Below are 27,697 nucleotides of genomic sequence, written 5' to 3'. Positions count from 1 at the left end.
AATTATCAGCTTCTACTCGAAAATAGATATCGCGACGAACGGAAACATTGCTCAACGATTTTCAGCGAATATTATAACCGGATTACCCGGAACTATTTTCAACTCCTTCTGCTTATAATATTAGTTGTAAATTGTTGAGCTGTTATGTGGGAACCCTATACTGAGCATGCTATGGGCCAGTTTTTTATTAAATTTACTATTCTGTTACAACTTCAGAAAAAGCGAGGATTTATGGGTAAACAAAAATACAATAAATATAGACAAACATTTATTTATAAACTACAAGTCTTATAAAGTAATATTATTAATAGAAAACTCGCGGTGCCTCAGGTTTAAGTTGTACGGCGCGTGCGACTGCAGCGGCGCCGTGTACCCCATCAGCCCGCACGAGTAGCCCTCGTTGTACCCCATCAGCTGCGAGTTCTGCACATACTGTCTATTGTTCTGCATCATTAGGTACTCATTCTGGTACATGGAGTTGACGATAGGGACGTTGAAGGTGGGTTGGAAGTGCAGCCAGTCTTTGTTTCTGAGCTCGGGTCGGTCGGGTTGGCCGATGGGCACGGGGACGGGCTCTGGTGACGACGGGAGGGTGCGGCTGGAGAGCGCTGAGCGCTCGTTTCGACGGAATTTGGCGCGACGGTTTTGGAACCATACCTGTGGGGTAAATGGGGTTATTCGTGGGCGTTTGTCAATATAACATGTCATTTTAATTGGATCGTTACTTGGAATGGGAATGTCAAAATTTGTACAGTCGACTTAACACACATCTTTACAAGCCAACTTTCCAAAAATATTTACAAGCCTCTAATGGCTCCTCTACACGATGGCCCAGCGCAGGACCAGCGAGATGGACGTGCGATGGTTATGGCTCCTCTACACGATGGCTCAGCGCTGGGCCAGCGAGATGGCCATGCGATGCTCGAGAGCACGCACTATAGAATGAGCCTCGTGTTGATGCGTACGCGCCATCGCTGGTCCACTACCTTTGATGTGCGGATGGAAAACCGACACCGTGGCCGCCACGCCATAAGCCATCCGACACCACTACCCTCTATACACGCTGGCCCGTCTTAGTGGAGACCATCGTGTAGAGGAGCCATAAGACATTGACAATAAGGCCGGGAAAATATATTATTTATGGAACGTTTGGCTTGTAACTAAAGATGTTTGTGAACTCGACCGTACATAAATGTATTGTAAGTTTTATAAATAAGAATTTTATTAAAATGAAGTCGTACGAGTATGATTAGCCAGTTATAATCGTGAAAAAGATTGTAAATATAAGAAATATTATGAGATAAAACTTCAGCCTACGATAAAGTGACGGCGGAGGGCTTATCATCGGGCCATTTAGAAATATGGAACGATTCAAGTAAAATATTTTTTTCTCAAAAATGGACGGCAAAGTCGACATTGCTGGTTAAAAATTAGGTCGCGAAGTGCCTAGTTTATGGTCAGTCAAAAAATTAAAAAGTTAAAAACATTGCAGTCTCGATTTCGGGACTGCAATGTTGCATACAAATTCTATTATTTGTCGAGTTCCAAACTTTTTAAAAGTTGAAGTGGCCATATCAAATGAAGGCATAACAGCCAAACAGATGATTATAATGTTGGTACCGCGACTATTTAGGTGTCTCAAATAGGTTGGCGTATTTTCAGCAGAAAAATACACTTCCATTTTTAATTAAAAAAATAAAACGGCGGCAAAGCAAATCTTTTTACTTTTTTCTGTGAATAAGAACATTGCTTCTGTAAAATATTTCTATTATATTTGCATTTATTGCGCCATTTTTGAGGAAAGCACTACATATGACTCGGCTGGAAGGCTAATTGCAGGCTTCGGATTCAAAATTCAATGAGGGCTATCGTTTTTTTGCTCACCAGTTGGCGCCTCTGTTGATGGTGGTCCAAAAGACTTAAGAACAGCTGTCAGTCATTGAAGTGACAAGTGACATTTGACATTTCGAACTATGGAAAAGACCACCATCTACACTAGCGCCCCTAGCGGTGAATTCATACGCGTTAGCCCTCATTAAACTGACTCCCGAGGTCGTCCGTTTAAAACGAATCCTCAGCCAGCAAGTAGCTACTTCCGAGCCTCGACAATAATGTACTATTAACTACCTACCTCGCAAGAATATGTGGCTCCCTATGGCATGTAAACAAAAGGAAGGAGTGAAAAAATTGGCATTATTCTGGTAAGCTTCAGTAACTTAGCGCCACTTGCACCATCCCACTAACCCGGGGTTAAGCGGTTAAGCTGTTAACCCAGTGTCAATTTGTACTGGTAACCACGATAACTCTAGGTCTAACCAGTTAACCCCGGGTTAGTGGAATGGTGCAACTGGTCTCCTAAAAGGTCGCAATTTCGAGTTTGGCCCGAAGCGGTGAATTTTTTCTATTTTTTTACAAGCTTTTTATCTTACAAAGTAAAATTTGACCCACTTCCTGACTTCCAATGAAGCTGAATACATATGTAAGTCGGGTGACAATGCAATATTATGGTACCATCGAGCTGATCTGATGGAGACAGGAGGTGGCCATTAGGAACTCTGTGATAAAACAACGAAACCTAATTGTGTTTGGGGTTTTTAGAATTGTCTCGATGAGTATTAGTTATCTGTGGCAAGAAAAGTACAGTCAGCGATAAAAGCTTGTACCAAAAATGAAATTTTTGCCAAAAGCTATTAAGTAAAAAATTTCAAAGCGTCAAATCCTACAAAACCTTCACTAACCTGAACCCTGGCTTCTGTAAGATTGACCCTCGCTGCCAAATCTTCTCTCACGAATGCGTCCGGATAATGTGTTTTTTCGAATACCTGCAATGCACCACAAACCACCATGAGTTTAGCTAGCTAGGTATATACGTACAGCGTCCATCAGATATGTCGGACTGATGTATCCAACGTACAAATCTATTAGTTTAAGGTGAGAATAAGGACATAAGAATTCCGTGTAGACCGCGGGCCAGAAAAGAAAACTGCGTAGGGGGCGCCAGGGCGCCACTACCACAACTGAAGGTCTATAGTGAAACAAGAAAATTTATTTATCTAATATCTCTGTCACTTGCATATTCGAGCGATAAAGAGGCAGATAGCGAATTTTCGGATTCGCGTTTCCCGGTAGGTCCTCTGTAAGCAAACCGCCTTGATGCATCAATGTCATATTTTATTATCTCTGAAAACTTGTCAAAAACCTGTTCAAGGTACAGTATGTATAAGTTACTCTATGGTTTACTAAAAAGGCTAGTGCTGCACTCTGGTGGCAGAACATTGCAGTAATACCCCCTATTATATCGTCTGTCATCGCCTTCCGGTTGATACTTCGTCAGATGATAGTTTAGATGCTATCATGATTTAAAAAAAATAGTCAGCCGGTTGTTTCGAGGTGGAAATACCGTAAGTTGATGACAGAACATGTAAAAATATTTTTTTTCAGTCATGGCCTCCCGATTGACATATTGTGTCAAATGATAGTTTAGATGCTATTTTAAATTTAAAAAAAACAGTCATTTTTTTACGTGTTTCTGTGGCTGCCATTCCTCAACCTATCAACAGAGCGACAGCTGACGTTCACGAGGGTTCATCATACATAGCATAATAACCACTATACGAGTTATCGCCCCGGAGGCGGTTGGTCATGGAAATCTGTTCCTGGCTCGCGGTCTACTAGTTAAGGTTTGAATATAGGTCATGAGCTGACGCTCTTAATTAACGTTTAATTTAAGAAGTAGTCACATTTGTTATAATAATGATTTAGAAATTACTTTGTATCGATATTAACATTAGAGTCCATATTTAATCAACGTGCATTTTTGCCCTCATCAGACCGGGATATGCACATAAATGTTTGTCGGAGTGTTCGCATAAAATTTAAGCGACATAAGCGCTGGTAGCCTAGCGGTAAGAGCGTGCGACTTTCAATCCGGAGGTCGCGGGTTCAAACCCCGGCTCGTACCAATGAGTTTTTCGGAACTTATGTACGAAATATCATTTGATATTTACCAGTCGCTTTTCGGTGAAGGAAAACATCGTTAGGAAACCGGACTGATCCTAACAAGGCCTAGTTCCCCCTCTGGGTTGAAAGGTCAGATGGCAGTCGCTTTCATAAAAACTAGTGCCTTGTCAAGCGGACCCCAGGCTCCCAGGAGCCGTGGTAAAATGCCGGGATAACGCGAGGAAGAAGAAGAAGGAATAAGCCATAAGTTTTGGCATACGCCCGCCACGAATGCATTCGTATACTAGTAGAAACAAAACAAAAAAGCAATAAAAGCTACTAGACATATCTAACCGTGAATCAAACTGTGATAATAAGAACCACGTCAATGTCGATAATTCTGAATATTCTGGCTAACTCACCTTCTCAAGCGCCGCGAGCTGCTGACTCGAAAACGTTGTCCTGTTCCTTCTCGGTTTCTTTCTCTCGTCCTTATCTTTCTCATCTTCCTTTTCTTTCTCGTCGAATTTTCGCCGAAGCGTGTCCTCATATGCCAGGTATTCGACGGGTTTCATGTACTGCTGTTTGGAGTACCAGGGGAGCTCGTTTTGGTAGTTTTGCTCGTAGTTGTTGTGGCGGCCGGCTGCTGTGGGAGGCGTTGTGTTAATGATGATTCACGCTAGCCCGGGCCGATGCTCCGGCATGTCATTTTCTATGAAGTCTGATCACGTGATGCTTTCCATAGAAAACGAAGAGCCGGAAGATCCGGCCCGGTCTAGCGTTTAAGCTTTGAATCAATGAAATATAATTGAAGTGTGCAAATGGGAGCCATCACGTGTATGAACATGAGTATTCGTGATCGTGATTACGAGCCGCTTGAATGTACGAAAACGTAAGGTTAGCGGACTGGATAACACGAAAAGCTGTTCAGGAGATACGGTGGGTGACTACATCTTGGAATATACTCTTACAAATGCAAAGAATTTACGCAATCGTTTATTGTGTCTGATTACAATACTTCGAATGACACTCGACGGCATTCCAATTTTGGTCGCACTTTATGGCTCTACACGATGGCCCAGCGCTGGACCAGCGAGATGGCCATGCGATGGTTGAGAACACGCACTATGGATTAGGCCACGTATAGATGCGTACGCACCATCGCTGGTCCACTACCTTTGATGTGAGGACGAAAAACCGACACCGTTGACATCCCATCGCCATCCCGCCGCGCCATAAGTCGTCCGACACCACTACCCTTTCTACACGCTGGCCCATCTTAGTGGGCCAATATGATGGCATTTGACAGGCAATCTTGTACATTCTTAACTCAACCAAAGAGAATTAAGTAGACATAGAGTGCTCAACTCAACAAAACGACTCAGTACTTAAAAGACACGGAAGTTTTTTTAACCGCGGTGCCTCATATACACGGTGGCTAAAAAATAAGTACATTATCGTTGCCTAGAGGTTTTGGGATTATACTGAGCCACTTTTACTATGGGACCAGTCCCGAAATCGCGAAAAAAATTTGGCTCTTTCATATATTTTTGCTGGTCCATTTTCTATGGGAGGGTAATTATTTTTTCGCTATTTCGTGGTTGTTTCCATAGTAAAAGTTGCTTAGTATAATCCCAAAACCTTCCTGGCAACGGGAATGCACTTATTTTTTAGCCACTCTGTAGACTCAAAAGACTCACGTTCCTCCGAACACCACAGACACCACAGTTCCAGAACACCTATATTAGGTAATCCGTATTTTTTGACATTTAGATTTTTATTCTAGAAAGTTTCTAGACTAGTATTTTTTTTATACAATTTTGGTGATTGACGATCCTTTTATGAAATTATTATGTATCACGAATTTGGATTTCACGGGCCTACAAAACCCAGTCTTTTGATAGGCTTGCGTGGGAATATAGATCCAACACGTAGAGGCCCCTTGGAAAGCTCTAATGTCATGTAGAACGCCTGCTGGACCCCGTTCACAGGTACGAGTATCATAAATAAATTGCTCTGATATTTAAATTAAGGTAATATTTTGCCGCTATACTTACTCAACCTCGTATCTGCAACACTCATTTGATGACAAAAACACCCGTATTCCGAATGAAAGAAAAGCGACATTTCCATCAAATGATTGTTGCGGATATGAGGTTGAGTAAGTATAGCGACGATTTGTAATACGTGACAATTTAAAAGTGCTTGTTTGAATAAAGAATATTTTGACTTTGACTTTGTTATTTTTACCTGTCAAGTGATGCAACCGGAGTAAGCTGTCCTCGTGGCACTTTATCATTTGGAACAGGTTGTGGCTGTTATCTGTGTAGGCAATGTTGGGGTTTGCGTAGCTCTGCGCTGGTTTGTTTTCATACAACTTTGCCACATCTTGACGTGGGGTGTCTGCTGACAAAGAAACGCAAGCTATGAGTTTCAGAACTAGCTGAGGACCTAGTGATTGGATGGATTTTTTGGATGCGCTTGTTTGCGCTGACTTTAATCAAGTAATCACGAAAGGCCAGCGACGGAATCCATACTAATATTATAAATGCGAAAGTGTGTCTGTCTGTCTGTCTGTTACCTCTTCAAGCTTAAACCGCTGAACCGATTTAGTTGAAATATGGTATAGAGATAGTTTGAGTACCGGGGAAGGACATAGGGTAGTTTCTATCCCAGAAATCATCCTTTAAGGGGGTTAAAAGGGGGGTGGAAGTTTGTATGAGGAATCTATAAAATAAGCTACGCAAATTACTAACTCCACGTAGACGAAGTCGCGGGGCAAAAGCTAGTATGTTATAAACGCAGCTCTCAGTACATGTTCCAAAATAGTTATTTGTTTTTAAGGGGAAAAGTGGTTGTTTAACCGCTCGCTCGTGCGGTTATTAAAAGATTCGTAAAATGGAATCTTGAGCGTTGCGAGGGTTAAACAAACTTTGCCTCCGAGTGAAACACAAAAGTTTCACCACGCCAATAGAAAATACTAACAATGTAATACCAAAAAAATCATACCACATCAAATCCAAATGAACGTAATAGAAAATGTATCATTCAAAATCATTATTTAAAAGTCAATTCTACGGTAACATAAGAAAAAAACTCAAAATTTGCATCATTACTTTGCCCTACATAATCAGTTATAGGAATGACCCATCTTGGTCATGTTTAAAGTCCATGCACTCAAATCCGTCTGCGGGCGTGCAATCGTTGCTTTGTCTAATGCTACTCGACAATAGATGTTGCGATTTATCATGAAATAAATGATTTTTTTATTTCTTAATTTCACTTTTTTTTGTAATTACTCCATGTTTAGCTATTTTTTTCGGTGTAACAGTTGGCTGAAAAGCCACAGAATATCTCGTGCCTGGTTCGGCAGATCACATCAATTGGTTTTCCGCGAACATCAACGTTTCTTATATAGTTTGTCAAATGACTCATTTCAAACATAGACAGAGATAATCATACTATCTTTTTCCCTTACTAGCTCGGAAAGCCGTCTTTTATCCTTTAAAACAAGAGGGGAAAAACGCATTTTATCCACTAGTGGGGAAAGTAATTTGACCTTGAATGGAGCGTGTTTAAGTAGCTTGACAGATAACAAAACGTAAAACGCTCATAATAATGGTTCGTTCGATATTAATTATCATTAAATAAATGGTTTGAGAATCTAATAAAAAACACCAGATTTAGCTTGATTTAATGATTTTAATTCATAAACCTTAAAATTCCATAATAAACGTTTGTTTTTTAATAATTATGTTAAATATAATTCTGAACGCACAAGTTAAGTCGATGCAATTTCAAAACGCATCATTGACATTTCATTCACGTCAGAAATGTCAACATTGTCAACAAAAATTTTACTTAAAAACTTCTCACGTAAAAGTACAGAATTTCCAGAGTTTTTTGTTATAATATCGTAAAAAAATGAGTGATTCCAGTTAATGAAGATGATCTAACGCCTGTGGATGTTGCACTTTCCTCGCTATAGTGAGGGGAAAAGTTTTGTGTTACACACGGGTGCAAATGTATTTTACTTCTCGTGTGTTAAAACACTTGCTACGCTCAGGATTCTATTTTAGAACCACTCGCTTCGCTCGTGGTTCAACTATAGAATCCTTTCGCTTGCTCGTGTTTCAATTCCACACTCGCGGGTAAAATACAACTTTGCACCCTTGTATAACAAATAACTATTGTCTTACACTAGTACTAGCACCCAAAACAAAAGGATGGGTATAGCTTTTTTGGTTTTATTTACTGCCAACTTGGTTTGACCAACTATAGCTCCAATATATTTACAGATAAAAAATGCTACGACAAATTTACTCAGGAACTCTAAAAAATGCCCCTCCCTTCATAAAACCATATGAAACGAATAAAAAGGAAGTTCTGTAAAATCACATGTTATGTGTAAAGCCCCAGCCCTACGTGTGTAGCCGCCCTTATTCTGATATCTACAGAGATCTTGTGTGCCTCCAGATGGAAGCATATTCAAATTTTTAGTGTTCCGTGCAAAACTGTTTTGACAAACGGAACACTTATGGGATCACTTCGGTCTTGCATATCAGTTAAATACGTTTTTCTCAGAGACCGTTTGAGGTAGATACCTAAAATTTGAAACAGTTATAGCTACCACCACCAATATTTTGTAAATAATAAGTCAAAACCGCTTATTTTCGTCCGCATGGGGTGGAGTGGTGTGATGACCTCCCCGAGCGGGAGACGGGGGGAAGTTTGGGTGGGCTTCGGCCCGCCCAAAGGTCCGTCTGTCTCCTCTGGTCCACCCTGGGCAACGTCACTAGCGACTGGCATTCGTGCCTCTTTCTAGTCACGGCTAACATCCACACTGGTGTTGTCAGCAGGAGTGGGTTACTGCTGACAACCTACACACAACCCACCTGTGCTAGGACCTGCACAGTTGAGCGCCGTAAGCAAGGATGACGGGATCCTGGCGATTGAGCCATTGCCAACCCGCGTGGCAACACGTCTGCTTCGGCCCGAATTTCGGGCGAAACGGTGGCCCGGGCTACTAGCCACAGTCCGGGAAATGGTCTAGTGAGGTACCGTAGGTGGACTCACGGCAAGAAGTGGGAGGGCCGCAGAGGTAGTTTCGGCTGCTGATGTGGTGGTGAAAGGCCATGCTGAGGAGATTCGTTTAGGTGATTCTGGCGGAGGGCGTCTGACCTGGGCGACCCTACGTCCCACCTTCACAAATTTCCGATGTCGCGCAACTAGCCAACTTCTCACTTCTATACCCGAGTCGGTGTCCTAACGACTGAAAGCACCTTTTATATGTGCCGGTAAGCGTTCCCAATGTTGTGGGCCCTTGTAGGGTGGGAGCCGATGAGGATGAAGATAAAACGTACGAACTATGGATAACAGGTCGAACGAAAACCCCCAAGCTGATCCAGCAGCGTTCATCGCTAATGGTGAAGCCACACATGCGAGACAAGCTGTCCCAGAGACAGTGCGTCAAGCAAACCACCCGGCTGGTCAGCAACCTAGTTCATCTGGGGAGCAGACTGGCCCAAACACATTCCAGGACTGGCAGGTAGTGGACCGCAGGCCCAAGAAGCGACCCACTAGTGGGAAGCCTCACCCAGCCAGAGCCGGGACTTCTTCCTCTTCCAAACCACCCCCCCCTGTTCAACGTCAAGGTGGGGTGGCTAAGAAGAAGAAGAAAAATAAGAACCAGAGGCGCGCGGCTCGGCTAGCACGAGAGCAGCAACTGGGCACCACACAGACACACACACACACACAGACACACAACCCTGCAACCGAGGAGGGAGCACGGGCTTCTCAGAAGCCGGCACCCGAACCGGCGCCGAACAAGCAGGATGCTGCTGGCAAGCCTCCGCCGAAGGGGAAAGGTTCCATCCTACCCCCTAAGGCAGGAAGGTCGGCCAGTAGCCCTGCTGTTCCGACTGCAGTTCCACCCAAACGACGGCCAGGCAAGTTCGCACGAGCCACTGCTAAAAGGACGCGAGAAGAGTCCTTCTCCCCGCAAGGAGATAACAAAAAGCAGCGACTAGTGAGCCCCAGCCAACCGAAAGCGTCGTACGCACAAGCAGCGGCATCTGACCTGACGATCGTCATCACGGACGCAAAGTCGGGTAAGATCTCCGCTGAAACATCCCACGCCATTCTCCGCGGGTTGCACCAAGCAATCGTGGTGGAGGCGAGGAAGAACATCGTGGGAGCCCGGCCACCTAAATTCAAGGGTAAACCGGTTTTCGCTGAGGGGCAGCTGAGGGTCTTCGCAGAGGACGAATACTCGGCCGCCTGGTCTCAGCGATGCATCCAGTCCCTAACCTTGCCAGACATCTCCCTAACGGCAGTTCGCCAGTCGGAGATGGCAAGGAGAGTTAAGTGCGGGCTCCTTATACCCAACATCAACAACTCGTCCTGGGAAGACGTCCGTCAGGCAGCTGACGGACTGAAGTACCAGAATGAATGGGCCAAGGTCGGCACTTGGTCCATCATTGAGATACTGCGGCAAGACCAGGGGTGGTTTGTCGCCTTCACAATCCCCGAAGACCTCGTCCCCGCCTTTATGGAGAGGGGGAGATCCCTGAACTGTGGAGTGGGTAATGTCTACCTCAGGTTCAGGGGTCCCGGAGGCAAATACCTGGACCAGCCTCCCACCCTGCAGGACTCCACCCTAAGGGTAACGGGAGCACAGGTCCCTAGTCGACAGGCCCCGGGCACCCCCGGTCAGAGTAAATCTGCCTCCGGAGAGGAAGTTGCCCCCCCATCGATGCCCAAGCCAACGACAGCCGAACCCTCGGAGGATGAACTCCTTGGCACTGGTGACGAACCAGCCGGGACATCATCCGACGGTGAGTACCTGTCGGCTTGGATAGAGACGGGGCTGGCCGACATGTTGAAGGAGGGAGGGGAGATGCAAGACGGAGACCCCACCACCGACAACATGGACACCGGCTAGTGTCCTACAAGCAAACCTCCAGCACAGCGTGGCCGCTACGGCCCAACTGAGACGCTGCCTGGTAGGTTTGCCAACAGCCGTTGCCCTCCTACAAGAACCATGGGTGGGCAACGGTCACATACGCGGGCTCTCCGACACGAAAGGTAAGCTCTATTACTCCACGGTACACGCCGTCCCTAGGGCTTGTATCCTAACCACTAACAATATCATTGCACAACCGCTCACTGAGTTCTGTTCCAGAGACCTGTGTGCGATTAAACTACAAGTTCCACTGCCAACAGGCTGTCGCGACCTAGTCCTTGCCTCGGCGTACATGCCCGGAGAGGACGAGCCGCCGCCCGCCGAACTACAACGACTGGTCAGCCACTGCGAGAGAGCGGGCCTCGCATTAATCATCGGGGCCGACTCCAACGCACACCACCCGCTGTGGGGAATGGAGACCAGTAACAACAGAGGTAAGACACTTGTTGAATATCTTGTGACTACTAATCTAAACATTTTAAATGTAGGTGCCGAACCAACATTCGTAAACAAACGATGCAGGACGATTATTGACCTGACTCTGGCTTCGGAGGAGGTCAGTGAACTAGTCATGGGATGGCACGTCTCCCAGGAGGCCTCTTGCTCAGACCATAGATGGATTCGCTTCAATCTACTAGCATCTAGTGACACACCAACCGCCCGAAGGAATCCCAGGAAAACGGACCGAGCCACTTTCAGGAAGGTCCTAGGTGAAAGCCTCGACCTGCTTCCTCCGAGGGACGACTTCCGGGAACCGACTGAAATAGAACAGCAGGTAAACATCTTAACCGATGCCCTCGTAGACAGCTACCACAAGGCGTGTCCCTTAAAACCACCGGCAAGGACTGCCATAACGGGACACAAGTGGTGGGGTCCAGAACTGGAGAGACTCCGACGGAAAACCAGGAGACTCTTCAACAGGGCCATGAACACAATGGCCGAGGTAGACTGGGACAACTACTATGAAGCCAAGGCCAATTACAAAAAAAGACTGCGGTACTGGAGATCCTTATCATGGAGGAACTTCTGCAGCAGCATCGAAACACTAGACCACGCCAACCGTGTAAGGAAAACATTAGCGTACAAGACCACATCGCAATTGGGCTCACTCCGGAAACCCGATGGCACGTACACATCTTCCCCTGTAGAGACCCAACGCCTTCTCCTGGAAACTCACTTTCCAGGATGCGTAAGTCTCGCCGATGAAGATCAGCAGGATGAGGTATACAGTACAGCAGACAACAACTGGCAAATGGCGCACAGAGTCGTCACCGCTGAGAAACTCAGGTGGGCTATAAACAGTTTCCATCCCTTCAAGGCGGCTGGTCCGGATGGGATCTTCCCTGCTCTCCTACAGTGGGGTCTAGAGCCCATCCAGCAAACCCTGACCAGCATCATGGCAGCATGCCTAGCCTGGGGGTACGTGCCCAGGAGATGGAGGGATGTGAACGTGATATTCATACCAAAACCAGGTAAGAATGACTACACGGCGGCTAAATCCTTCAGGCCCATCAGTCTCACATCATTCCTGCTGAAAACACTGGAAAAACTGTGCGACAGGGATTTGAGGGATCGAACGCTAAAGAACACACCGATGCACAACAACCAGCACGCGTACAGCTCAGGTAAATCCACAGAATCGGCACTACACATGGTCGTCAGCCGCATTGAGAGAGCCATCCATGCCAAAGAACTGTGCCTTGGCACCTTCATTGACATCGAGGGCGCTTTCGACAAGACCCACTTTACCAGCATAGGGAATGCCTTGGATAGCCACGGCGCGGAACCCGGACTAACAAAGTGGATTATGAACATGCTAAACAAAAGAACTATAAGGTATGCAGGTGAACCGCAGGCCGTGGCGGCGGTGCGAGGATGCCCTCAAGGGGGAGTCCTGTCACCTCTGCTGTGGAACCTAGTAGTCAACAACCTTATAACCAAACTGAACGAGAAACACTTCTACACAATAGGCTACGCTGATGATCTGGCAATATTAATATCAGGTAAATTTGCCAGTACAGTCTGCGATCTCACCCAGGCTGCTCTTCGGATTGTAGAACGCTGGTGTAGAGAATTCGACCTATCAGTCAACCCCACCAAAACAGAAATGGTAATGTTCACCAATAAAAGAGCGCTTGGCAACTTTACCAGACCAACACTTTTCCAAACCGAGCTACAGCTGACCGATGAAGTTAAGTACTTAGGGCTAACTCTCGACAGTAAACTCAACTGGAACAATCACATCAACAAACGTATAGACAAGGCGGGAGTTGTCTTTTGGCAATGCAGAAGGATGATTGGTAAGAGGTGGGGACTCAACCCAAAAATTACTCTCTGGCTCTATAAGACCATAATCCGCCCCTTACTCTGTTACGGTGCTCTGGTTTGGTGGCCAAGAACAAACCTAGGCAACGTACGAGACAAGCTACAAAGACTCCAAAGGCTCGCATGCGCGGCCACCACTGGCTGTACGAGGTCCACACCGACTGCAGCCATGGAGGTCATGTTAAGCCTTCCACCGCTGCACCTACACATACAACAAGAGGCCAGTCTCTCAGCGGTAAGGCTGCGAGCCCTTAACATATGGTCCAACATCATAGGAGCTCTTCACACAACTTGCCTGGATAAGGTATATGACGAATTTCCAGTGCTCAATTCGGGCACGGATCGGATTCATAAACAAGCTATCTTCGACAAAAGGTACAAAATACAGTTATACGAGGACGACAATTACGAAGGACTCAATCCTCGGGAGCTCAGAATCTTCACTGATGGGTCCAAAACAGACAGCGGATCGGGCTCTGGAACCTTCTCAGAAGACCTGAACATGTCAATCACCACTCCGCTAGGAGCCCATAACTCGGTATTCCAGGCTGAGTGCATGGGCATCATAAACGCGGCGGCTGCCATTACTGCAAGGAAGGTAGTAGGATCCTCCATCCGCATACTCTCCGACAGTAGAGCAGTCTTGATGGCTCTAAAAAGCCATATAGTCACATCCAAACTTATACACGAATGCCACGAACGACTAATGGAGGTATGTCATAACAATAAGATCACCCTACAATGGATCAAAGGACACAGCGGATCCCGGGGTAACGATGCTGCGGACGAGCTTGCCAGGCAAGGATCGAGTGCGGGAGCGATTGGCCCAGAACCGATCCTCCCGATACCGTTTAGCAAGGTACGTTCAATGCTGCTGGCACGTACAGGGAAACTACACACAGAACATTGGCTAAACCAGACTGGATGCAGACAGGCCAAACAAGCCATGCCTGGCATCAACGGAAAGCTCACAAGGGTGCTCCTTCAATTAGGAAAGACCCGACTGAGCATGGTAACCAGTGTCATAACAGGTCATGGACTATTTAACAAACATCTTTTTATAACAGGTGTCACAGACAGTCCCCTATGCAGAGGATGCATGGAGACAGAAGAAACAGCCTCTCACGTGGTGCTGGAGTGCAGCGGAGTGGCCCCATACAGGGCAAAACATCTCGGATCCCCGAGAGACCTCCCCGAGGTCCTACTCAACATCAAAGGTTTGATAGGTTTCCTCGAGGAGCTGGGCTGGCAGGACTAGCCCACCCCCATGTCACGCAAAATAGGCGCCAGTCGTCGAGTTGCGGAAAATCGCCCGAACTACAATACAATACAATACAATACAAGTCAAAACCGCTTATTTTAGGGGAAAATTTTGGGGGTTGAGAGGGGTGAACAGATTTTTATTTTATTTGTAAGAATTGTGTGGGGTACCACTAGAAAGCTTGCAAAAAATTTAGTCTATGGACTGATTTTGACTTCATTTTAGACTGCAGTAGTTTCGATAAAAAATGTAAAGTTGCAAGTGCTCATACAAAAAGATTCGCCTCTGTTCTGGGAATTTTCGGAAAAACTAAAGCTTACAGGCAGCTAACCAGACAATAACCAACTAAAACGAGTATGAAGACGCGGGGAAAATTATCCAGATAACCTTACCTTTACTAGTTTTTGACTGCAGCCTGATCTTAGGTTACTTAGGGAATCGGTACTTAGTAATTCTGTACTTTACAATGGTTGAACTATTACCTTAAAAATACAACCTTATTCGAATAGAAATGTTAAAATTTGGAACGGGATTTTTCACATATTTAAGTCATTTAGTTAATTTGTTCGTGGAATTTATATGTGCATTGAGTTACTAAATCGTAGTTAGCTAGATAAATTTATTTAATATTTATTAAATAGTGTTGATGATTTGATTTTTAATTTTGACTACGACTGACAGTTCACTATCTGATTAATCGAATTACTGTCAAGTAAACCTGGATAAGGGTTGTGTGATGGACAGATAGGAACCTTATACATATTACAAATGAATGGTCATTTATACAATATGGTACAAGTACAACACAGTTTCATGGCAATAATGTATGTGCTACTATAAAAGGCGTTAGAACTAGTTACAAAAATCCGAGTTACAACTCGGATTTTTAAAACTAGTCGCAAAAGTACATTGGTTAAAACTAGTTTTGACTTTTCGGGAAAACGCATTTTCACTAGGTGAAACTAGTTTTCACAGTAGGTATTCTGCTAGAGATCTGGCGAGAATTAAATGTCCCAAAATTAATACTAAAACGGGATTTAATAGAATGCACTCACTTTTATCATATTGGCCTGACGTTTTGAACGTAACATTACGTTCATGGAGACTATATAAGAGATTGCCATAAGAGATTGGCATCCTTTCTATACCATCCATAATTACGTTCGCGGCTACAACGTCAAATCATATACGTACCTAAATGTCTCAAGTCTTACCTCCTAGAAAAAATGTATTTTTTCTTATATTGCTACTTTTATATACCTCTTATTAAAAAAAACCGTAAAGGGGTATTTGTAAGAAACGGACCTAAGTGACAAAAACTGACTTTCCATTTTGAGTCGCGTCCAGTCTACAAGTTTCAAATACTATGTTAATAATTGTCATAGGCTGTTATCATGACTTACTGTTTTTGACCTATTTAGTTTTTCACGTACGAAGTCATTTGTCATGTTTATTGTCAACTTTGACGTTTATTACATTGTTTTTTATTTTGGTGTTTGGTAAATAAAGATGAAAAGAGAGTTTCGTATATATATTATCTTTATGCTTACATAAACCAAATGGACCGTAATAACAAGATTTTTATCAATGTGAGTTGGTTGTGTGAATGAGGGTGAAAAATCAAACAAGTCATGCAAGTGGTAACCAGTCTACAAAGCCCAAAGCAAAGCAACACTGGATAACAATCCAAGGTAACTAAGGGACTATAGCGACCCGCCCCGGCTTCGCACGGGTTACACAAAACCTTAACAAATTATTCACCTAAACCTTCCTCAAGAATCACTCTATTGATAGGTGAAAACCGCATGAAAATCCGTTCAGTAGTGTTTGAGTTTATCGCGAACATAAGTACCTATACATATACACACAAACAGAGACGCGCGGGGGGGGGGGGGGGCTTTGTTTTATATGGTCATAGAGTAACTGATACTAGAGCGTTACTGCACAGATTAATAAATAGTTATGGTTACTGTCATAGTAAATTTTGTAACCCCAGTAAATTCACTGCCATCTGTCGACACACTTTAAAACTAAAAATGAAGATTTATAAAAATACGATAGAATGTATTTAAATATAGATAAATGATTTTTTTTATTTGCATTAATTATTTTTATGATTTTGACCCATGTTCTTTCACTGATATGCGTTAAAATTGTTAAATAACAAACGAAACCGTCAACGCCATCTATACGACTGTAGGCCAAAACTAGTAGCGCCCTCTGAACGAGAATCAACTTTTCTTGATTTTCGAGGCACGTTCTTTCCTTAGACTGTATCCATCTATTACGGACTCATATCTATCTTTGATATGGTGTAGTGATTATAGGAGTAAGTGGGAAGTCATAATCATAGGTGTCTAGAATAATGCTGTCACTGTATTGGTATCGCTTGATTAGAACATTTCTTTGTACCTTATTAGCTCTATTAAACCCAATACGTAGTAATTACCCAGTCCTCCACTATCGTCTTAAAACCTGTTCGAAATACCTTTCAGCAATGATAAAAGCTTTATAGCTAATAAGGCCCTGCATTTCATAGTGTTTGAGAATGCGTAAAATTTAATCCGTCCGGATTACCTACGCACGGGACACTTGCTACCGCAGTTATGAGTGTTATGACTGCGGGCTTGGCCATTTTTTTATTTCTGATACGAACACGAAATCAATCTCTCAGCGATTCCTTTTGCGCCTATGTGTCAGCACCGCACCTTCTAGCACGAAAGAGATATAGAAAGATAAAGCGCCTTTTTTCAATATCTCGGAAGAGGCGCGTCTCAAGTTAGCCCTGGGTGGCGAGATTGGAAAATAATAGTTATTTGTTATACAAGGGTGCAAAGTTGTATTTTACCCGCGAGTGTAGAATTGAAACACGAGCAAGCGAAATGATTCTATAGGTGAACCACGAGCGAAGCGAGTGGTTCTAAAATAGAATCCTGAGCGTAGCGAGTGTTTCAACACACGAGAAATAAAATACATTTGCGCCCGTGTGTAACACAAAACTTTTCACCTCACTATAGCGAGGAAAGTGCAACATCCACAGGCGTTAGATCATCTTCATCACTGTAATCACTCATTTCTTTACGATATTATAACAGAAAACTCTGAAAGTTGTGTATTTTTACGCGAGTCGGTGAGAAAAGGTTTTAAGTAAAAAAATTGTTGACAATGTTGACATTTCTGATGTATGAAATGTCAACGATGCGTTTTGAAATTGCATCGACTCAACTTGTGCTGTCAGAATTATATTTAACATCATTATAAAAAAACAAACGTTTCTTATGGAATTTTAAGGTTTATGACTTAAAATCATTAAATAAAGCTAAATTTGGTATTTTTTATTAGATTCTCAAACCATTTACTTAATGATAATTAATATCGAACGAACCATTATCATGAGCGTTTTACGTTTTGTTATCTGTCAAGCTACTTAAACACGCTCCATCCAAGGTCAAATTACTTTCCCCACTAGTGGATAAAACGCGTTTTTCCCCGCTTGTATTGAAGGATAAACGACAACTTTCCGAGCTAGTGAGGGGAAAAAATATTGTTAGCTTCGGCGCAAAGTGCATCTTTGAACTTCGATACCTATCATACGTGCGATGAACAATATCATGTCGACTATGATATTTAGTAATCTGAATCCGCGCCGGCGCGGGCGCAGCCACCGTAAAAGCGATACCACGTGTGTAACCGATACTTCAGAGCAGCGGCGGTGCGTGTGGCACATACGGACACTATACTGTTTGTGTTCTGAGCGATCAGTGCGTTTGTGCAAATATATTTTACACTGAAAATGTAGTTTAGGCTGCCTTTCCACTGAGTCGGAGATGAGAGGAGACGCGCGGGAATCAACCAATAGCATCATCACTACATAGTATAAAACAAATTCGCTTTCCGCTCTGTATGTATGTTCGTCCCTATGTATGCTTACGTCTTTAAAACTAGGCAACGGATTTTGATGCGGTTTTTTAGGGTTCCGTACCCAAAGGGTAAAAACGGGACCCTATTACTAAGACTCCGCTGTCCGTCTGTCCGTCTGTCTGTCACCAGGTTGTATCTCATGAACCGTGATAGCTAGACAGTTGAAATTTTCACAGATGATGTATTTCTGTTGCCGCTATAACAACAAATATCAAAAACTGAATAATATAAATATTTAAATGGGGCTCCCATACAACAAACGTGATTTTTTTGCTGTTTTTTTCCGTAATGGTACGGAACCCTTCGTGCGCGAGCCCGAATCGCACTTGGCCGGTTTTTTTTAATAGATAGAGTGATTCAAGAGGAAGGTTTATATGTATAATTTGTAAAGGTTTTGTGTAAATTAGTTGAACTACCCGTTGTTTCTAATCCACATCCACAAACTCTTAAAAAATACTTTTTCAGCACACCAGCTGGTAAAGACTCTTTTGATTGTTCAAAAATTGATAAGAAAGTTTCATATTTTATTCACATGTGAGGCTAAGTAATCTAATGCAAATTTTGAGTTTGTTTTCTTATGTTTGCTGGTAGAATTGACTATTAAATGATGATTTTGAATGATAAACATTCATTCATTCATTCATTTTGAATCGATTTGCTTTGATTTTGTTAGATATTTTACAGTTAGTATTTTCCTTGTTTTGGTGCGGTGAAATTTTTTGTGTCACTCGGTGGCATTATTTGTTTAACCCTTGCGTGCCTTGAAACCCTCGCAACTATCAAGATTCCATTTTTCGAACCACTCGCTATGCTCTTGGTTCTATTTTGGAATCTTGCTAGGGTATCAATATTAGCACGAGAGGTTAAACAACAACTTCATTATTATTCACAACGACGGGACTTAATCCCGTAAAATGGGCCATTTTCTATGAAAAGTGACCTTATTGTCGATGGCGCTTACGCCGCATAGCGTCGCGCGGCATTGTATTTATATCGGAGCATCGTTTATAATGGCGTAAGCACCATCGACAATGAGGTACCTTTTTATAGAAAATATCACAAATAAGTTCGTTGTGAATAATAATGAGTAAAAATCGTGAAACTTTCAATCTCATGCTCGTAAAATCGCGGATTAAGTCGCGTGCCTCACGGCCCGGCCACGGCGGCCACGGCCAATTTTGTGCCGCGGATTAACCCTTAAATGCATAATGATGTATATATGCATCGTATATTTGATGGTCCGTGGCTCAATATGCAGCTATCCAAAATCACGTTTATTACTTTTATACAGCATGACACATCTATTTTAATTTATTAAAAAGTTATACAAAAAATCATGCATTTAAGGGTTAAGTCGAGTGCTGTAACCGCCCGGCCACGACATCGCGCGGCGGCGGCAGCGGCGAGCGGCGGCCATAGGTTCGAACTAGACACAGCGATCGGACCTTTCTTTCCCACGTATGGCCGCCGCTCGCCGCTGCCGCCGCCGCGCGATGTCGGGGCCGGGCGGTTACAGCATTCGACTTAACTCGGTTCCCTGAGCCAGAAGGCGAAAAATCTCCTTATATGATCATGTTTTTCTAAGAGGCGTTGATATTCGTAGACGTGGAAAAAATATATGTAGTTCTTGACTATATTATCTTTAAGAACATAGCTTCCGATACACGAATTATGACACTTCGCTCGATACAATTAATTCCCAAAGTAACCTCTAACTCGGACTTTTAATCCTACTTTACTCTGTTATTTATTATGTGATACTATAAACAAAAAAAGAAGAAAAAACAATCTTAACATAAATAGTAATTTCATAGCTTTAGAATTTCGATATTGTAAGGTAACGTTTTTAAAATAAATAAAAACCGACAAAATTCGATCAAAATTGACACTTGGCGCGTATGTTCTTTCCCGTTCTTTCTTGCGAGATGTGACAAAGACAGTGGCAAACCGATCGTTCGGCCTTAATCCGCGGCACAAAGTTGGTTATTATGCTCTGGAAGTTTAGAGCATAAAGTAAAATCATCTGGCATCTATTACGACTCTTATTGACTTGGCAATAAAGTACAAAATCTATACATCTATCAAAATATGGTAAAATAACCTAAAATATTAGATATTTCCGTATATTTTCCTCGCAATCGAAGTGTAAAGCAGAGTATATAACTTGGGCATAAATGCCCCATTTAATCACCAACCTACAACGGGCCTCGCCTTTATACCCTAGTTGTATAATCTACTACATATAATCCGACGGGGTATTTAACCTTTAGTCTGAGAATAATTTAAATAACTCGTTCAAAGTTCAAGCCTATCAAATGTAAACTTCACAAAGACATCAGAGGTTTTTTGTTGCCAACTTTTCTGGGTTTACGTAATTGTTATACAAGTAAATTAACAAAATTTGAATAAGTTTTGAAATTGTTGCAACATTTCATAATCCATACTTCCATCCATACTTCCATACTAATATTATAAATGCAAAAGTCTGTCTGTCTGTCTTTCTGTCTGTGTGTTCCCTCTTCACGCTTAAACCGCTCAATCGATTTAGATGAAATTTGGCATAGAGATAGGTTGAGTCCCTGAGAAGGACATAGGATAGTTTTTATCCCGAAAATCATCCCTTAAGAAAGTAAAAAGCGGGGTGGAATTGAGATAATTAATGAAGTGCCTGCTAATTTGTGTGCATATGCTCAAATTGAATTATTGCTTTGAGAATTTTTCCAGGCGCTACTTTAGCTGCTGTTACTAAGTGCACGCAGACGAAGTCGCGGGCAAAAGCTAGTTACTTAATACTCTCTATTGTTTACGATATTGTTTTATTATAATATAACGAGTACCTACCATTTAGTTTTCTTATAAAATACCAAAGATAAATAGGTAGGCCAAGATTGGGCCCGTCGCTTGGAGAGCAGAGCACTGAATGGTGAAGAGTGTCCACAGTCGTCACGTCCCTCAGTCATGAGAATACGACAAAGAAAAAGAAGTTTCATAGCCAACGTTCACTATTGTAAGGAATTGAACTGATGCGTCAAATGAAAAAGGTACGTTATTTAACGCTTTATCATTTGATTTATTAATTATTTCCGTTGAAATATTTTTATTTCTCGAATACCTATATTAAGATAAAAAGTTTAGTAGGTAGACATGCAGTTTGTAAAAATAATCTACACCGTATTAATAATTAAAAATCGGCCAAGTGCATGTCGGTGTCATATTTAGAGGGTTCCATATTCACACTTTTTTCCTAAAGATCGACTCACACCAGACCTTTCTTATAGGTTGTAATTTATGGATAATTAAATTTATTCAGATTTTTTTTTTCAACATTATAAACCGTTTTTAATTTTCGTATATGTTCTAACAATATAACTTTAAAAAATATACACCTTAAATGCTTACCACAAGCCCTTGTATTTGATATGAAAGGAAGAAATTGCTTTTTATATAATTTCTCAAAAATGGCAGCCTTTCATTGATTTACGTTACTCGTCCATCTTTGGATCACCAACTTACATATGTATACCAAATTTCAACTAAATCAGTGTAGCAGTTTCATAGCAAATTGGTTGTGATAAATATTATGAGATAAAACTTCAGCGTAGGTACGATAAGGTGACGGCAGAGGGCCTATAATTTTAACAGTTGCTCAAAAAGTGCTAATTTTCGTGGCTGTTTAGCGTGCGGAAAGTTGGTTTTCGCGAACTAGTGCTTTTTTACTTTTCCAATTTTTTTAAATTTTTACTTGTTCCAATTCATGACTACTTATTGATGAGTGTTAATATTAGTTTCCTTTAAACGTAATCAATATAAAAACCTACTGTTAATGTAAGAATACGAAAAATATGCATATTTCATATTTTATTACTTACCTCTTCATCATTATAAGTATTATAACACGTTTATTTTTTAATGTTGAAAAACCGTTCTTAATAAGTTGTCTGAATGGAACGGAACGCCTGTCAAAGAAGAGGCGTATTTTCTTACTGCAAGAATGTTTTAAGCTTCCAATGGCAACATTCGATATTGTTTTTATAAATATACGATACACAAATAATCATAAATAACGATATTTAGGTAATAATAGTACAATGTTTTAATATTTACAATTGTTTCTGTCTTATAGAACATGCATTTGAAAAAAAAAACTTTTATTGAAGTGGGTTCAATAATGATAACAAAATCTATTCTAGTCGAATAAAAGCTAGAAAAACACTTCTTCATAATGTCAATGTCAATGATGTCACAGAACTAATAATATAAAAGTTTCGAATTCCATTCCTTACTTGTTGCTTTTCTTATTTTTTCGCAACTGTATTAAAAAACGTCGTTCGATATTCGATACACGTGCGGAAATGTCATCAAGTAATGACATACTTTCCGCACTAGCATCGAAATGTACTATTCTAGGGCTTTTTGGAAACATGCAACAATTCAAGGATCTGATTTCTACTGACTTTTTCCTCAATACACATAATTGATAAAAATATACATTTGTAATATATTCTGGTAAGCCAACTATGTCAGTAGAAAAAGACGGCAAATTTTACAAATTATAATATTACAAATGTATATTTTTATCAATTTTATGTGTATTGGAGAAAAAGTCAGTAGAAATCAGATCCTTTACTCCGAAACAGTAGCTGAGCAACCGTATTAAAGCAAAAAAATTACAAAGTATTTTCTATAAAGTTAGAGGGCGGAAAGTTATTCTTAAAAGAGAGAATATTAAAATTTAAATCCTTAAAGTTAATATTTTATTATTTAAGTATACTTTGGTCAGCTTATTTCAGAATTTTAAAACGAGCAGGTATATTTTTACTGACACAAAGAAAAGTATGTTTAGGTACATGTTTGCCCTTATTGTGGCCTAATTATATCATACAATTCAAAAGCAAAGAAACTTGTAAAAATATAAGAAACCGCATAAAGCGGGCAAAGTTGCTAGTCGCGATTTTATTAACTTTTATTGTAAAATAAGTTTTAAATTTACCTCCGACGTTTCGAGGACGGCGTTGTCTTCTCCGAGACCACGGGGACGACGGAGGTAAATTTAAAACTTATTTTACGCGATTAATTCCCATCGTTGTTGAATAATAATGTGTAAAAGTCGTGAAAGTTTAAATCAGTGTTTTATTGTAAAACTGTAATTTTTTATTTACTTACCGTAAATGCTTATATGTATAAATATGTACATAGATAAACGAGCATTTCAAAGTATTACAAGACTTAATTTTTAGAAAGCTGAGTGTTGCGAGGGTATCAAATAAATCGCCAAATAGTTTTGCTGTCGAATGAAATATTACAATCAAACGAGAAATTTTCGCCGTAAACAAAATATGTACTAAATAAAAATCTAATAATTCGCGAAGCGGCAAAGCAATTATTAGAAAAATGAGAATACATACACAAAGTAAAAGAAATCATGATAATATTTAGGTAAACAAATAAAATATTACAATTTATTTCCATTGACTTCAACCGTACGGAGTAAATAGTTATTTGTTATACAAGGGTGCAAAGTTGTATTTTACCCGCGAGTGTAGAATTGAAACACGAGCAAGCGAAAGGATTCTATAGTTGAACCACGAGCGAAGCGAGTTGTTCTAAAATAGAATCCTGAGCGTAGCATGTGTTTCAACACACGAGAAGTAAAATACATTTGCACCCGTGTGTAACACAAAACTTTTCACCTCACTATAGCGAGGAAAGTGCAACATCCACAGGCGTTAGATCATCTTCATCACTGAAATCACTCATTTTTTTACGATATTATAACAAAAAACTCTGGAAATTCTGTATTTTTACGTTAGAAGTTTTAAGTAAAAATTTTGTTGACAATGTTGACATTTCTGACGTATGAAATGTCAATGATGCGTTTTGAAATTGCATCGACTCAACTTGTGCGTTCAGAATTATATTTAATGTCATTATTAAAAAAAAACGTTTCTTATGGAACTTTAAGGTTTATGACATAAAATCATTAAATAAAGCTAAATTTGGTATTTTTTATTAGATTCTCAAACCATTTGTTTAATGATAATTAATATCAAACGAATCATTATTATGAGCGTTTTACGTTTTGTTATCTGTCAAGCTACTTAAATACGATCAATCCAAGGTCAAATTACTTTCCCCGCTTGTTTTAAAGGATAAAAGACAACTTTCCGAGCTAGTGAGGGGAAAATAATATTAAACATGTTTTTAGTGTATACAAGCGACCCGTCCCGGCTTAGCACAGGTTACACAAAACCTTAACTAATTATACACCCAAACCTTCCTTAAAGGGGCCCACTGACTATCAGTCCGCCGGACGATATCGGCCTGTCAGTTGTTCGGAGCTGTCAAATTTTTGTTCTAACTGGTGGGTCCCATTAGAATCACTCTAATTGATAGGTGAAAACCGGATGTAAATCCGTTCAGTAGTTTTTGAATTTAACGCGAGCATACATACAAACAGACAGACGCGGGGGGACTTTGTTTCATAAGGTGTAGTGATCTACAAAAATAGTTGAAGCAATGAAAAACCGGCCAAGTGCGAGTCGGACTCGCGCGCCGAGGGTTCCGTACTTTTTAGTATTTGTTGTTATAGCGGCAACAGAAATACATCATCTGTGAAAATTTCAACTGTGTAGATATCACGGTTCATGAGATACAGCCTGGTGACAGACAGACGGACAGCGGAGTCTTAGTAATAGGGTCCCGTTTTTACCCTTTGGGTACGGAACCCTAAAAATTGTAGAAAAGGGGTAGTTCCTGTTGGATTTCACTCTTATTTCCAAGGTTCCAGGGATGGGTCATAGTTGCACTGTATCGTTATCACAGGTACCTAAGTTTATTCCGTAAAACCAAAAATAGATATAACTCCGTAATAGATGGATACAGTCTAAGAAAAAAACGTGCCTCAGAAAATCAAGAAAATTTGATTCTCGATCAGAGGGCGCTACTAGTTTTGGCCTACAGTCGTATAGATGGCGTTGACGGTTTCGTTAGTTATTTAACAATTTTAACGCATATCAGTGAAAGAACATGGGTCAAAATCATAAAAATAATTAATGCAAATAAAAAAAATCATTTATATATATTTAAATACATTCTATCGTATTTTTATAAATCTTCATTTTTAGTTTTAAAGTGTGTCGACAGATGGCAGTGAATTTACTGGGGTTACAAAATTTACTATGACAGTACCGCTCTAGTATAAGTTACTCTATGGTAAAACCAAAGAGATTTAAGTAGAGCAGGGGGCGATTTTTGAATTTCGTTCGTCAAATCGTCACTCGAAAATCGTTGGTAAATGGCGAAATGCAATTTTTTGAAATACGAGCGATAGAAATTAGGTATCTACGTGTATAGTGGTATTGACCACTTGTTTTCAATTCTATTAGTAGAATTGAAATGCCTAGTAGTGGAGATATTATTGAACGAAATACACGAAATCGAGCGGTCGGATGTAAACAAGGGCCTGACACTCTTTGATAGAGAAAGATAGTCTTATTGCGATTCCTATAAGAGGAAAGAGAAAATAGTGCCATCCTTATCACCGACCGGGCGGCATCATAGGTAGGCGATGGCGAAATACTGAAATTTATAAGAGTGAAAGAGAAAAAATCCTATGCTGCCCAAATGTTATATGAATATTCTTTCTCTTACCCCCGGTCGCTCGGTGGCGCCTCTATAACTACTTGTATATACTATGTCTATGGATGTAAATAATAGTCACACCTGATGGAAGATATTTGAGGTAATTTGGGATGGTCCCAAGTTGGGAGCTTTTGGAGTATAATTGGGTGGTTTTACCAAAGAGAATTAAGAAGATATAGAGTTCACTCCATACATCAGTTTTGTTACCAAAAAGACTATTAGTTTCGTAGTCGACATCTATAGGGTCAAGTAGCGGAATTATCAGTACTGCTACACGAAAAAGTGTCACGTTGTGGACAGCTTTCCATGGTAACGTTACGGCCACGTTGTGGACAGATAATAATTCAATTCAATTCATAAATAAAAGTATGAAATTTTTCATCAATGTTTTCTTATGACGTTTTCACGCAAAATTTTCATTTTCCTCGCGTTGTCCCGGCATTTTGCCTCGGCTCATGGGTGCCTGGGGTTCGCTTGGCAACCAATCCCAAGAATTGACGTGAGCACTAGTTTTTACGAAAGCGACTGCCATCTGACCTTCCAACCCAGAGGGAAAACTAGGCCTAATTGGGATTTAGTCCGGTTTCCTGACGATGTTTTCCTTCACCGAAAAGCGACTGGTAAATATCAAAGATATTTCGTACATAAGTTTAGACAAACTCATTGGTACGAAGCCGGGGTTTGAACGCATCATTTTTAGCTGATAGGTTGTTTTAAGTTCTTTATACATAGAGCCTCGGTAAAGAGTACCATTTTGAGTTGAGTCTAGGCCCATGGGGTCCCAGCGCGCACAAGTTATTTGCAGAAATCGCGAAGCGTCTGGTTGACGTAACTGGTGACCGAAGACCTGGCGGCTTCCTCGCACAACGTATCAGCATTGTGATACAGCGAGGAAATGCCGCCAGCATCCTTGGTACAATGCCTCAAGGGCCTATTTTAGATTTTAGAGTTTAGTAGTACCACTGTATATATCTTTTATGTAAATAAATGATTTATTCCATGTACAATAATATTAAAGTACAACATATACAAATAATATTTGTAAAGCGATTCTGTAACCATTTTTAAACTGCCTGAAAATCCGTTTTTTTAGGCCTTTCAGCTTAGTATTTATTTGGTGGTCAGATTTCCCAAAATAATCAACAAGATAAGACACATTATAACTGCCCACTTTATTTAAAATTGCAATAAGTTACCTAACATGTAGAAAATTAAATAAAAAGTCAACGATATTAAACGAAAATAAATCGTAGAACATAATTTAAACATGAAACAGTAATAAAAGGAAACAGACGCTCAAAATGTAAACGTATTACCACAACACAATTTAACAAAAATTACGTCAACTTAAACACTCACCTTTGCTCTGGTCCATTTCAATTACGTCGAAAACCACAAAATTAGATAAATCTAGCCAACAGGTTTAGTATCTTGAACGCGCACTGTCAACTCTACTTAAATTAAGACCATCGTTCCCACTCGCAAATAATTGTTATTAATCCACTAGCTTATCGAATTACTTTAAATAATTTAATTATTCTAACTTTCTTACTAATGTGTGAACTAATTGAGTCTTTGCTCGGTTCTGGCTGTTAGCGTTGGACGCCCAAACCAAAACATGTGCGGGGGAAAAAGTATCCCGCAAA

At 41.0% G+C, this 27,697-nt stretch overlaps 1 protein-coding gene across 3 annotated transcripts; it reads right to left on the bottom strand.

Moving 5' to 3' along the window:
• Positions 1 to 255: 255 nt before the first annotated feature.
• LOC134755188 (homeobox expressed in ES cells 1-like) lies at positions 256 to 27,697 on the bottom strand. Of its 3 annotated transcripts, none has more exons than XM_063691699.1 (5): positions 27,411 to 27,697; positions 6,190 to 6,345; positions 4,362 to 4,585; positions 2,739 to 2,822; positions 256 to 657 (listed from the first exon to the last, which is right to left on the bottom strand). In XM_063691699.1, the coding sequence occupies exons 1-5, from the start codon at positions 27,424 to 27,426 to the stop codon at positions 289 to 291; spliced, it is 849 nt and encodes a 282-aa protein (XP_063547769.1). In that variant the 5' UTR covers positions 27,427 to 27,697; the 3' UTR covers positions 256 to 288. The 3 variants fall into 3 exon arrangements, with proteins under 3 accessions (XP_063547769.1, XP_063547770.1, XP_063547771.1); XM_063691700.1 differs by having other exon boundaries at positions 4,362 to 4,582; XM_063691701.1 differs by having other exon boundaries at positions 6,190 to 6,342.

The sequence above is a fragment of the Cydia strobilella genome, chromosome Z, assembly GCF_947568885.1.
Source record: "Cydia strobilella chromosome Z, ilCydStro3.1, whole genome shotgun sequence".
Lineage (NCBI taxonomy): Eukaryota > Metazoa > Arthropoda > Insecta > Lepidoptera > Tortricidae > Cydia > Cydia strobilella.
This window is presented reverse-complemented; position numbering and strand designations above follow the sequence as displayed.

What these genes read in the sequence shown, in the direction of transcription:
- LOC134755188 (XM_063691699.1), bottom strand. An exon ending in AGCTCGCGGCGCTTGAGAAG is followed by an intron (nt 2,823 to 4,361) that starts GTGAGTTAGCCA and finishes GGTGCATTGCAG; the next exon opens with GTATTCGAAAAAACACATTA. An exon ending in TTACAGAAGCCAGGGTTCAG is followed by an intron (nt 658 to 2,738) that starts GTTAGTGAAGGT and finishes TTTACCCCACAG; the next exon opens with GTATGGTTCCAAAACCGTCG.